General features: G+C 36.7%; 2 protein-coding genes across 2 annotated transcripts; both read left to right on the top strand.

Annotated features, from left to right (window-relative positions):
• The first annotated feature begins 3,470 nt into the window (after positions 1–3,470).
• On the top strand, positions 3,471–6,064 carry LOC148554172 (uncharacterized). The gene is made up of 8 exons (XM_088495021.1): positions 3,471–3,482; positions 3,568–3,835; positions 3,963–4,315; positions 4,398–4,517; positions 4,749–4,853; positions 4,976–5,179; positions 5,393–5,685; positions 5,803–6,064. The coding sequence occupies exons 1-8, from the start codon at positions 3,471–3,473 to the stop codon at positions 6,062–6,064; spliced, it is 1,617 nt and encodes a 538-aa protein (XP_088351147.1).
• A 210-nt stretch (positions 6,065–6,274) lies between these two features.
• LOC148554173 (uncharacterized) lies at positions 6,275–7,285 on the top strand. Its single transcript, XM_088493059.1, has 4 exons — positions 6,275–6,349; positions 6,423–6,554; positions 6,883–6,986; positions 7,255–7,285. Exons 1-4 carry the CDS (start codon positions 6,275–6,277, stop codon positions 7,283–7,285), a joined length of 342 nt encoding a protein of 113 aa, XP_088349185.1.
• The last annotated feature ends 5,690 nt before the right edge of the window (positions 7,286–12,975 follow it).

The raw sequence follows: 12,975 nt of genomic DNA on the forward strand, positions 1-12,975 counted from the left end.
AGTCAACTCCAGCGGACCACCAGACCACCACGTCTAGGTTACGATCCGATATTCGCTGCGAAGCCGTTTGGTCTGTTGCGTGTGCTCATCGGAGGTGCCTTGAAGATGCATCTGGGTGTCCGGCCTTGTACAAGACGCAACAACCCAGCGCTTCTCTCCTCAGGCAGCGGCAGAATTCGTATGCCTGTGTGGATTCGCTAGAAATCCCGTGGCTTTCTTGAATCGCTACTGCCACCAAGAGCCACGTTCACTGGCAGAGGAGCCCGAGTAGAAGCGTGTCTTCCCTAGGGCACCACCGCGACACTACGAGGTTAGTGGGTATTTGAGATTTAAATTAGGTGCTTGTATAGGTGTGTAAATCTGAGTATTACATTTTTTGAATTGAGAAGGATTAAACATGTGTCTGTGTCTCTTGGCTGTGAACGAACTTGGATGTTGGTGTATTGAAGTGTTTTTTTGGTGATCTTGTTCCTATATGAAGGAGGTTGCTTATACTGTGTTGTATCAGTTCTTTGAAAAAAATGGTGTGATCAGTTATTCAAATTTTTTTCGTCGTGATTATTTGTAGTTTATTCCGTATGTCTATGTTGTGTTATTTGCAGACAGAAAAACATTGATTAGTGTAGTGTCGCTGTGGTCACCCTCGTTGACGAAATTGTTGTCGTTGTCAGATTATTTAGTACCTTCTCATCAGTTTTGAGATTTAAAATTGTTGCAGGCACTTTATTGATATAATTTATTTATGATAGAAGCATATTATAATATAATTTATTAAGTGTAACATATTTTAGTAATATGATTTATTTAGTTGTGTCTTTACTAAATTTTGAGATTATTTTGTGGGCATGTTTGGCCTTTTTGACGTGTGCATTTTCGTACTCAAGTTGGTAATGTTATTTTACAATTAGGCTAATAATTGATGTACTCGTTGTTTATGTTTAAAAGTGAATTGAGATCCAATTTTTTTATTTTAAATGGTTTGTCGTTTCTTGATCCACTGAGTTACAGTGGTGCAAATTGGTTATGTGATTGGTGTGGTCTGTTTTAACATGTTGCTCTTATGGAAGAAAAAGTTTATATTATCTTTTTGTTTCCAAATTGATGTTGTAATTTTTGGGTTTATCAATTTTCATTTGAGAGTACAAGAAGTTAACCTCAGATGTGTCTTGTTTATTTTTTCTATGTTTTTTTTTTCAACTTAATTTGCTTAATGTGACTTTTTCATAGTGACTTAATGTGTCTTGTAGTGAGTTTTCTTGTGATACACATAGCAATAAATTCAGTTGAGAATGATAATATATTTTGAGCAATGCATTGAGATCCATGTGTTTTTTATTAGATATTTGCGGTTTTAGGAATGGTTAAATGAGCTTTATATTAGCAAATTGAATTTGTATTTTTTGGCTCTATAATTTTTATTTGGGAGTACACCAACTTATCCTTGCATGTGTCTTGTTCATTTTAGATCATTCACTTATATTTTTTTTCTCAGTTTAATTTGCTTAATGTGTGTTGTTCATGATAGGTTAATGTGTCTTTTGGTGAATTTTCTTGTGATACATGGAGCCATATATTTAAATTGAGAATGAGTGTATATTTTAAGCATACATAGTCTTTCTTGTTTTTTTTTAGCAATACTCTGTGTTTTTTTTCAACTTAATTTGCTTAATGTGACTTTTTTCATAGTGACTTAATGTGTCTTGTAGTAAATTTTCTTGTGATACACATAGCAATAAATTCAGTTGAGAATGACAATATATTTTGAGCAATGCATTGAGATCTATGTATTTTTTATTAGATATTTGCGGTTTTAGGAATGGTTAAATGAGCTTTATATTAGCAAATTGAATTTGTATCTTTTGGCTCTATAATTTTTATTTGGGGGTACACCAACTAATTCTTAGATGTGTCTTGTTCATTTTAGCATCATTCACTCATATTTTTTTTTCAATTTAATTTGCTTAATGTGTGTTGTTCATGATAGGTTAATGTGTCTTTTGGTGAATTTTTTTGTGATACATGGAGCCATATATTTAAATTGAGAATGAGTGTATATTTTAAGCATACATAGTCTTTCTTGTTTATTTTTAGCAATCTGTGTTTTTTTTTTCAACTTAATTTGCTTAATGTGACTTTTTCATAGTGACTTAATGTGTTTTGTAGTGAATTTTCTTTTGATACACATAGCAATAAATCAGTTGAGAATGACAATATATTTTGATAAATGCATTGAGATCCATGTGTTTTTTATTAGATATTTGCGATTTTAGGAATGGTTAAATGAGCTTTATATTAGCAAATTGAATTTGTATTTTTTGGCTCTATAATTTTTATTTGGGAGTACACCAACTAATTCTTAGATGTGTCTTGTTCGTTTTAGCATCATTCACTCATATTTTTTTTCTCAGTTTAATTTGCTTAATGTGTGTTGTTCATGGTAGGTTAATGTGTCTTTTGGTGAATTTTCTTGTGATACATGGAGCCACATATTTAAGTTGAGAATGAGTGTATATTTTAAGCATACATAGTCTTTCTTGTTTATTTTTAGCAATACTCTGTTTTTTTTTTTCAACTTAATTTGCTTAATGTGACTTTTTCATATTGACTTAATGTGTTTTGTAGTGAGTTTTCTTGTGATACACATAGCAATAAATTCAGTTGAAAATGACTATATATTTTGAGCAATGCATTGAGATCTATGTGTTTTTTATTAGATATTTGCGGTTTTAGAAATGGTTAAATGAGCTTTATATTAGCAAATTAAATTTGTATTTTTTTGGCTCTATAATTCTTATTTGGGAGTACACCAACTAATTCTTAGATGTGTCTTGTTCATTTTAGCATCATTCACTCATTTTTTTCTCAGTTTAATTTGCTTAATGTGTGTTGTTCATGGTAGGTTAATATGTCTTTCGGTGAATTTTCTTGTGATACATGGAGCCACAATTTTATTTGAGAATGAGTGTATATTTTAAGCACACATAGTCTTTTTGTATTGTGCAGTAAAATTTTTTTTCTTACTGAAATTGGGCATATCATTATACAAATACGTTAACAAGATGCTGTAATTTTTTTATTTACGAAATCCGTTGCGAGCAACATGTGTTTCTGTACATCTTTGGTTTCCTCATGATTCACTGTGCAACAAGAGCAATGGTCCATAATGATTTTACAATGGTTGAGACTTCTTTTAACACTTAGCTGATTTTTTGAATTATTTCTAAGAGTTTTTTGTTAGCAAATTAAGAATATAATTGGTGTGTATAATAATTTGCCTTTGAGAGTGTTCATACTTTATCTCAGATGTGTCTTGTACATTAGATTAGTGTACTATGATTATAAGTAGGTTGAATAAATGATTTTCTCATTATTAATTCCTGTAATGTTAGAGTGGTTGACTTTGGATAACACAAGTGAAGATTATAATTGGAATCAATTTCTGCTATTTACGTAGAGACCAACTTATATACATGGGAAAGCCGGTAACAACTCATACACAATTTTGTGTTCTTATTATAGTTCATATTCAATTTTTTTATTCTGACGGTCCCGTCGTATGTTTTCTAGAAATTACTAGAGACAAGATGCTCACCATGTTACATCGCCGACTTGTTCAAAGAACTGGAAACCAATCAGGATCAAGCAAAGCTTGATGAGATTGAAGAAATTGGTTTTGGTTTCTTGAAGCTTGTTCCGAAGTGGCAAGTGAGGCAAGGCATAATGGTGATGTTGGCCAAAGCCTATGACACTGAAACGAGCACCCTCAAGCTAGAAAATGGGAACATCCGCATTGTGCCGGAGCTCTTCCAGCGTCTTTTTAGTATCCCTCCCGGGGGTGAGTATACCTTTACTTATTACATACCACTGAATTGGTTAGTGTTGTTTCGGTCTTCATGTTCATTGCTATTATCTACGTATGACACTATCCATCTTGCCCTATCTTTTACATATCCATGGTGCAGTTGATGACTTCCCACCGTTCGACAGTAGCAATGCTGCTCATGTGTCAATTAAAACAAGGTATCATCGATTGAAAACTGTGCAGCTGAGGTATTTTGTCAGGCATTGTCCAATGGATACTGAAGATGACAGGATGGAGTTCAGGAGACACTTCATTCTACTGGTGCTGAAGATGTTTTTGTGTCCGACCATGCAACATGTAATCTCCCCGTGGCACATCGACACAGTCCTTGATGTATCTGATCCGGCGAGATATCGTTGGCCATTGCATATTTTTAATTCTCTAGAACAGGAAATTAGGAAGTACCAACATAAAAAGAACAAATCCTGTGAGGGCTGCATGCTTGGGTTGCTGGTAATGCTGTTAATTTAAAATTCAATGTAATGTGACTAAGATGTGCATCCCTGAAGCTAACTTCTTCTTACAATATCTCCAGGTGTTGTACTTTCAGAAGCTAAAGCACGGTGAACTCGAGGGTTGTCAAGAACCTGAGCCGTGGCTTTCCGTATGGACTGCCAAGGAACTTAGCGCTATGGCAGAAACTATTCAATTGGAGGTAATCAATTTATTGCTTATGTGCTAAAATAGTCAATTTTTAACTCATAGCTCGATTTATGATGCGATTGACTGCAAAATGGATATTTTGAATGAATGAATATCATGGCTTTGCATTTTATTATTAAGCAATGGAAGATGTCGCTAACGGTTGTGTCGTTTATTATGTCGGTATTTGATAAATGCTGCGTTAGATGTATGTGTCTTCTTACTAGTTAATGGCGAACAACAGGATTGCGGTGAACCTGGCCAGAATGAAGATGATGGCAAGGAGGATGCTACTATAGAGGAAACAAGTGACCCAAGCCCTGAACAAGTAGACGTGGACCACAGAAAAGTGAGTTAGGATTAACATTTGCTTAGTATTTCTTTTTCGTGGTTAAATGTATATCGTGTAAACTGTCAGGCCTATGTTTACCTTTCATTTACGTTGAAGTTGTGTTGTTGATGTGATTTAAGGAATTTTCTCGCTGGGATGGAGTTAGAGAGGTTTCCAAGCACTCGGATACACATGCAGTTGCGTCGGACGGTGATGACGATGACGACGAGCCAACTGCAAAGAGATTGCGCCAGAGATCTGTATCAAGGATGACACCCCAATCATCTATGATGGCTGAGGATGCAGGCACAACTAATAAGACAAAGGAAAAAGAGAACCCTAAGGTGAGCAAGATGTTCCTTGTTAGTATTTATTACTTGCAGCTATGCAGTTTGGAACATCTGCAAGGGATAAAGTTATGGTTAAACTGGTTATTGGTTGTGCCATTAGTTAATAAACCTAAGTGTAATGCTCTGTCATTTAGCATTGGGTTCTCTGTGTACTGTGAAAGCACTTTGAGGAGTTTGTGAAAAACTTGTTTGATATTGTGGTTTCAGGGATCCACCATGAAGGGGGGATTTAGCAGCGCATCATTGCGCACAACTCATCAAACAGGGACTTCAGAAGATGATGACGACGATGACCAGCCCATTGGCATCAGAATCCGCATCAAAACTCTTCAAAAGAAGACACCTCAGCGCGGTATGGTAGAAGGGAAAATCATCACAAGCATGCAGTCGCAATCAACTAATCAACCAACTGAGACAGTTGTTCCTGAACCAAAAACACCATCAACAGAATTGGTTGAGTTTCCAGGGGTTGAGGAATATTCTTCTGAATTTTTTGATAGGCAAGTTATTACTACATAACATTATTTCCGGTAGTAGTATAATTTTTTTTTTGTTTAAATACCCTTCCAAAACAATTCCTAAGGTTGACCACCGTATTTTTTTTTAATTCCAAACAGGCATCCTGCCATCTTATCTCAGCAGGATCCGGAGTGCGAAATGAAATGGGCAAATATAGAAAAAGGCGTTTACCCATCAAGACCCGTTAGCATAGACCCGATCCAGGCAATCATTCCTAGCGGTTCTTCCTACCGCACTCCAAGTCCACAACGCCCCTCTTTAAATCACCCTTACCCTCTCCTCCCCGACCTATTCATCCATTACTTCGGGGTCGGAAAATCACCGAGCGGGAAGAATAAAGAATCAGAGGATGGACTGTGAACACTTCTCTTGATAGCCACGAAACTTTGGCGTCATATGAGGGTAAACCACACCTAGTGCTATCAAGGGAGGATGTGTGCACACTGAGACCACGTGCATGGCTAAATAACAGTGTATGTAACAAAAAATCATGTTTCTGTAGTTTGTTTGTTGCTCACGCGTTGTCGACATTAATGAGTTTACAAATCGGTTATGTAGGTTGTACACTGGATGTGTTGCGCATTCAATGATTCAGGTCTCAAAAGATTCACGCGTGACTTTTATTGCATATGTCCGGGGATTCTGGTAAGGAAACGTCAATATTAATCATTTATTTACAGTACAGTTTATGAACTTTTGATAATTCGTACTTGTACAGGAAATGGTTTTGGTCCCAAAGAATCTGGAAAACTATCATGATGGACCGAATCCAACGTATGTCGGATTGGGTAAAAAATTTGGTGCTGATACTAGATATTTCGACAAGAAAATCGCTTCAAATAGAAATTGGGTACGTATGTTTGCAGTGCAATAACTTACTATAATCGTAGCACTATCACAAAAGATATTTGTTTTTCTTTGTAAATGCAAGTAATATACCTAGTTACAATGGTTGGTTGTGCAGTGGTTTTTCCCTGTATATATCACCCGTCACTGGTGGGTGTATGCATTTGATGTATCCGGGAAAAGGCTGTTTGTACTGGATAGCATATACAGTAAACCTGATACAGCACGGAGCAGGCTAGATTCATATGCGGTACCTCACTAGCTCATCCCTGTTAAGTTCTATTTAACCGTTCTTGTAGTATTCTGTTTAAGTTTAGTTGTTTGTGTCTTAGGCGAGGATCATTGAAGACATTACACAGGTGGCCATCCCAACTTATAGGCCCACACAAAAAGGCCTGCCTTGCACTTATGCCTCTGTGCCAATTCAGCCAAATGGGTGATTCTTCCCTCCAAGATCTCGCAATGTATTAATTGTTTAGTTACATTGGGTTGTTCCACTAATAAAATTGTATTTTTTCCGTTCGCTTAGATTTGACTGTGGTGTGTATACAATAAAATACATGGAGTACTGGACCGAAGACAAGAAACTAAATGACTGGGAATATGTGAGCTCGCTAACCTATATACCTTATTACCATATTTTGTATTCACATGTCAATGTCTGTACCGATAAGCATTTCTTTAACATTGATTTTTATATGCAGGACGTTGTCAAGTTATACAAGCTGGAAATAATATTGGACATCATCCTATGTCACAAGAATATATCCATTGGAGCTGCCTTGAATGCCTTTGACAGCCATTCTCGACCTCCTGTGCGCCGCAACCAACCAAGGAACAAACGTATGGAGGTTAGAACTCCATTCACAGCTCCTGATACAAAGAGCATACTTCGGCGGGTTGGAGGAAAGCCGAAGAAAAAGTCCACCAAAAGGAGCTAACATATGAAAAGATGAAGGCTCTAGATAACGTCCTTGTTTACATGTGGAGGGAATATCCTCACATCCTATGCTATATTTTGTTGGGACTAGACAAATTACTTTCCCTACACAATGGGACTATTTATTTTGGATTGTTAGGTTGTTTACAGGTAGTTGCACTTTAGACCTTGACAAACTTTGTTGGTTAATTCAATGATAATGCATTTCATGTTTATATGGATTTTGTCTTTTGCACCTTGGTTTGGGATAATTTTTTGCACAGGCTCGACAACTAATGCATTCTTTAAGTGTAATTGTTGTCAATGAATACACCTGTTGAGGTTCCTACATGTCTCTGGATGTCTCTACTTCTCTTAGTCATGCATTGTTACTCACATTTTGCACGCAGGTCACTGAAAACGGAACTGTATTCTGGTGGAGGTGTAAATTCTAATTTATGTGTCTGTTTTAGCCGTGGATTGTTACAGGTGGCTTTTCACAGATCTGTCACCCAGTACATCTGTTTTTTACCAATATTTTGGTTTGGATGTTGTTTAAATTCAGATGTGTCTTCTCTGGGAGAGGTGTTTTCTGCTGTGACTTGTTGCTGGTGGCTAGATATGGATGTGTCTTTTTCAAGAAGTATCCTCTAGCAGTGACTTTTTACGAGGTGTCTTCATAGGGATGTGTCTTTTTCCAGGAAGTGTCTTTAGATGTGACTTTCTAGGATATGTCTTCGTAGGGATGTGTCTTGTTCAAGGAAGTGTCTTCTACGATATGTGTCTTCTATGAGATGTGTCTTTTACGAATGTGTCTTTAGTGTATTCTGCGAGATGTGTCTTCTGCGATTATGACTTTAAATTAGGTGTATTCATATGGATGTGTCTTCCACGAGATGTGTCTTACGTGTTTGTTAATCAATATCACATAACCTTCAATGCTTAGCAAATTTTAAAGTTAACAAACTTGTCAGGAGTTAACAATATTAATCAATGAACATATACTCAATAAATAATGATATATCATTGTTAACAATGTTTATTTATTTAACAACCTGAATAAATTGGCAATGATTAGAGTAAAAAAGTTACTCTTAATAAAAGGGATATCTCCATACAAATCTATAATCAAAATTCTTTTAAATAGGCCGAAATGAGTTTAACAACGACAAGAACCCGCCATGTTCCTGTGATTCATTCGCTCTCCTTGCAGAACAACCCACTACATCTTGATTCAATGCTTGATGAACATCTTAAAAATAACAAACATGCATAGACAAAAAGTGAATAACACTAACAACTTTATCCATTTAGTCAAGTTATCAAGTGGTTTGAAACTATGGAAAAAGAAAACACATACCAGCGGTGGATTCTTCTTCTTTCTTCGCATAGAGTTCTTGATTGAGGCATCGAGTTCAGATCCAAGCCTCTTCATTCTCGGCCGACCCTTCGTTGAAACCTTTGAAGGACCTTGGATGTCAGATTCACCAAGATGGGGGTCGCCCTGTGTGACCGTGCTATTTTGTGAACTTGGAACACGCCTGGACACCAAGTTCGCACGATAATCAAGCAACTTTGACCTTAACTGATCAAGACCCGAATGTAACATGGCTGCTTCTTCTTCACATGTCACAAAATCTTGTGCTACAATGTAGAAGTGTGAATACAGTCGTCTAAATAAGTTGTGGCTTTCGTTCAATCGCTTCTCGTCATGGCTGCTCTTGATGAAAGTGTGTTTTCGCTGTACATTCTTGCTCCATCAAGGAATAACATAGCAAGATGGTACTGTGTCTACTCCATAATAAAACAACACAGCAAGACAATGGCAACAAATAATACCTCTTGATCCAAACATGTTGCATTCGCACCGAACCTTGTGTGTCTTGGGGTCAAACTCAACACTGTACTTCCAAGATCTAAGCTCCCCATACAATAGGTATTGCTCGTTCACGGTCACCCGAAATAAATCACCCTCTTGAGTGACCCCACGGACTAAACAATCCCCTCTTTTATTGAATTCATGTTGGACTTCTCTAAACTTAGAGGTTGTCTACTCACGCTGAAATTGTCTTTCAATTGTAGAGCTCGATGAACATGGGACAACTCCTTTAGAGTCTGCAGCATCATCCTCCAATTCTTTTTGCTCTTTGTTCCCAAGCACATTGTCATACTCATGCACGAACTGAATCAGTCCACTTTTACAATGCAGGTAACCACCGAAAAAGGCGTGCATACTCTCACTCTGTTAGGTACTTCTCATACCAGCCCAAAATTCACCTTGGAAATATATTGGAACCCACATTCGACGATCTTCGTAAAGGTCTACAAAACCAAAACATACATATCAAATCGGGAATCATCATCATGAATAAATAGCTACATCACAGTACACCACTAAAGACTTAGTGAACCAACTATACATTGACGTCTCAAATAAAAATATTTCGTAAAAGTATCCAAATAGGTTACCAATCATCCGATTAACACGAGGGCTGAAATCGAGTAAAGTAAAAACCGAACCTTCCAAACATACCTACCATCCAAAAATAATACAAGAGCACTATAAAGCACAAACCTGATAGCCATTTATTTTTGTGTAGGTTAAACTCATTAATGAATGCACACCAATCTTTCTCAAAAGACTCTTTAGAACGGGCATTCCAAACAGTGCCATGCATTTTATCATCTATTTCCCTGTATTTAGCATATCCTCCGAGCTTATGTGGTATCTTCTTCATTATGTGCCATATACACCATCGGTGTCTAGTATTTGGGAAGACATTCTTAATTACGCCAAATATGGATTTGCACTGGTCCGTGATGATGGCCTGTGGGGGATTTCCCATGCAATTTAACCAGTTTTTAAAGACCCACTCAAAGCTAGGAATTTCCTCATTACCCAACAAAGCACATCCGAGTAGTGTGGACTTGCCGTGATGGTTGACACCAACGAAAGACACAAACGGAAGTCCATGCCTGCAATAAAGACAGCCAAAAATTACTAAATCACAATATTGTTGGAAAAATGTAAACCCTTATAATAGAGACAAAAACGCAAACATACTTGTTCCTTCTGTACGTTGTATCAAATGATACCACATCTCCAAAATATTCATACGATGCCCTGCATCTTGCATCTACCCATATCGCACTCTTAAACTTGTTAGTTTCGTTCACATCAACTGCATAGAAGAAATTCGGGTTTATAGCTCTCATTTGCATGAAATATCTAATCATTTCCTTCACATCTTCGTCTACATCAGCACAGCGCAAATTCCTCGTTATATAGTTCCTAACATCCTTTTCTGAGTAACCCAACTTTGATGACCCACCAACCTCGTTCGCTAGTGCGAGATAATTCTTGTTAGGCCGTATGCCAGCCTCATCGTTATTCTGAATCACACACTTGGCATGCATGGTCAGTTTCCTGTACTCACTGTAATGCACAGCTTGCTCGGCAGAACACGCGTGGGTGTGCTTCAATTCTAACTTGGTCACCAGCCAATTATCATTATGCCTATCAAGCATCACGTACATCCTTGCTTTGCACCCAGCTGTTGTTATTCTCTTTACCCGCATTGCTGCCTTCACTCGAGACTCCCGATAACCTTCACGACTGCAGTGTATCGATTGATTAATAGGTACCTTTAATTCCTTCCTGGTCTTGTCAAAGTTTGTATTCCTAATCCTCGTCACAAACTCAACTTTCTTCGCATAATTAGAATAGAACTCTTGTGCCCGCTATAACGAATCAAATCTCAATCCTATGTACGGGATTTCCTCCATTGGAATTCCAGTGTGATCCGGGACCTGCAAATCTATTAAAAAAAAAACGCATCATTCAACACAAACCACATCAATCTAAATAATTTCCAATATGTCACTAATTTTGTGAGAAGAATAAAATATGTTTCACACCTCATTATTGCTTACCGTAGCATCATCCTTTTTCTGAATAGCGTCTTCAGATTCTTTTCCCTAAAATCGATAAACGAGGACATATCACCAAATAAGATACACATCGACCATTCAACACTAATAAAAACTTCGCCAACAAACAGAAAATACCTACTAATTGACAACCCAAACTAAACTGGTATAAAAAATTACTATCGATGATCAAAACCATAAAAAAAATTAAAAAAAATTAAAAAAAAAAACTCAAAGTTGGAAACATCATCTCCACATGCTAAACTAAGAAATAATAACACAATTCATGCAACAAAGTGTATCCCTGCTAACTTTTGATAATACCTACTAATGGACAAACCAAACTAAACTGGTAATAAAAATTACTATGGACTATCATAACCATAAAAATAAATTAAAAAAAATTACTCAAAGTTGGAAACATCATCTCCACATGATAAACTAAAAAATAATAAAACACAATTCATGTAACAAAGTGAATCCCTGTTAATAACTCATGATTTAAAACATTAAAAAAAAAGGATGCTAGAAGGCCTAAGCAAAGACGCTACTAAAAGAAGAATTACCTGTTCTACATGTGGTGTGTCATCTTCACTCAAACACGGAACATTAACGTCGATGGAATTAAAATTCTCCCTCACGTCATACGCACTGCCGTACAATGCTTCTTCAAAAATTGGTGTATCCATGGACATATTGTGATGCACTCGCCTTCAACGCAGACACATACACTATTAATCGGTGCTCGAAGAAGGGTCTGTGTCGCAAATGGAAAGGCTATTGTAGATTCTTATTGATGTTACTAAAATCAGGACGGAGATATTACCTGGTATAGTTCACGGCACAACGGTTTCACGACACCACCATGCACGCACGTCGCATCTATCTTCCACGAGGATGTTGGTGCATCTAATTGGAATGGGGGAGAGACGGTCACTGGCAGACTGGGCACGGCGGCGTCTCGGTGAATGAAAATTTTGGCCAATTATACAAGAGAGACGTTCGGCGATGGTTTCTTAGGAAAGAGGTTGCGTGAAAGGATTGGGATATTGGGTTTCTCTAGTTTGAGGTTAACCTGATCCACATTTACCATTTTCTTATTTTTTTCAAAATGTTTTTGATGGACTCCACATTAAACCTAATTAGCCATATAAATTTATTTTAATTTATTTTAATTTGTGTTGGTAATAGTTGACGGACTCTCTCTTGGTAACGTATACTTTTTCATTTTGAATATGAAGAACTAAAATCTCTCTTAGTAACGTATACTTTTTCATTTTGAATATGAAGAACTAAAATCGTGAATTTAAAAGACTACTATAAAGATTTAGTCGTTCTACATGCTAATATAGGTGTGCAAACCAATTCATGATGACTAAGATATCTGATAGCAAAAGAATAAGAGATATTCTCTCTCATTTTTGAATAATCGCATGCTAATATGAATAAAAAAAGTATACAATTATATCTAGATGTATTGATTGTATTAAGATGTAATGACATATTGGCATTTAATGTAAAATTATTGTATCTAGCTAGGAGCGTTTATTGTTCTTACGGCTTCTTATTTTATTTA

The sequence above is a fragment of the Arachis ipaensis genome, chromosome B7 (genome assembly GCF_059453495.1).
Source record: "Arachis ipaensis isolate K30076 ecotype BB chromosome B7, ASM5945349v1, whole genome shotgun sequence".
Lineage (NCBI taxonomy): Eukaryota > Viridiplantae > Streptophyta > Magnoliopsida > Fabales > Fabaceae > Arachis > Arachis ipaensis.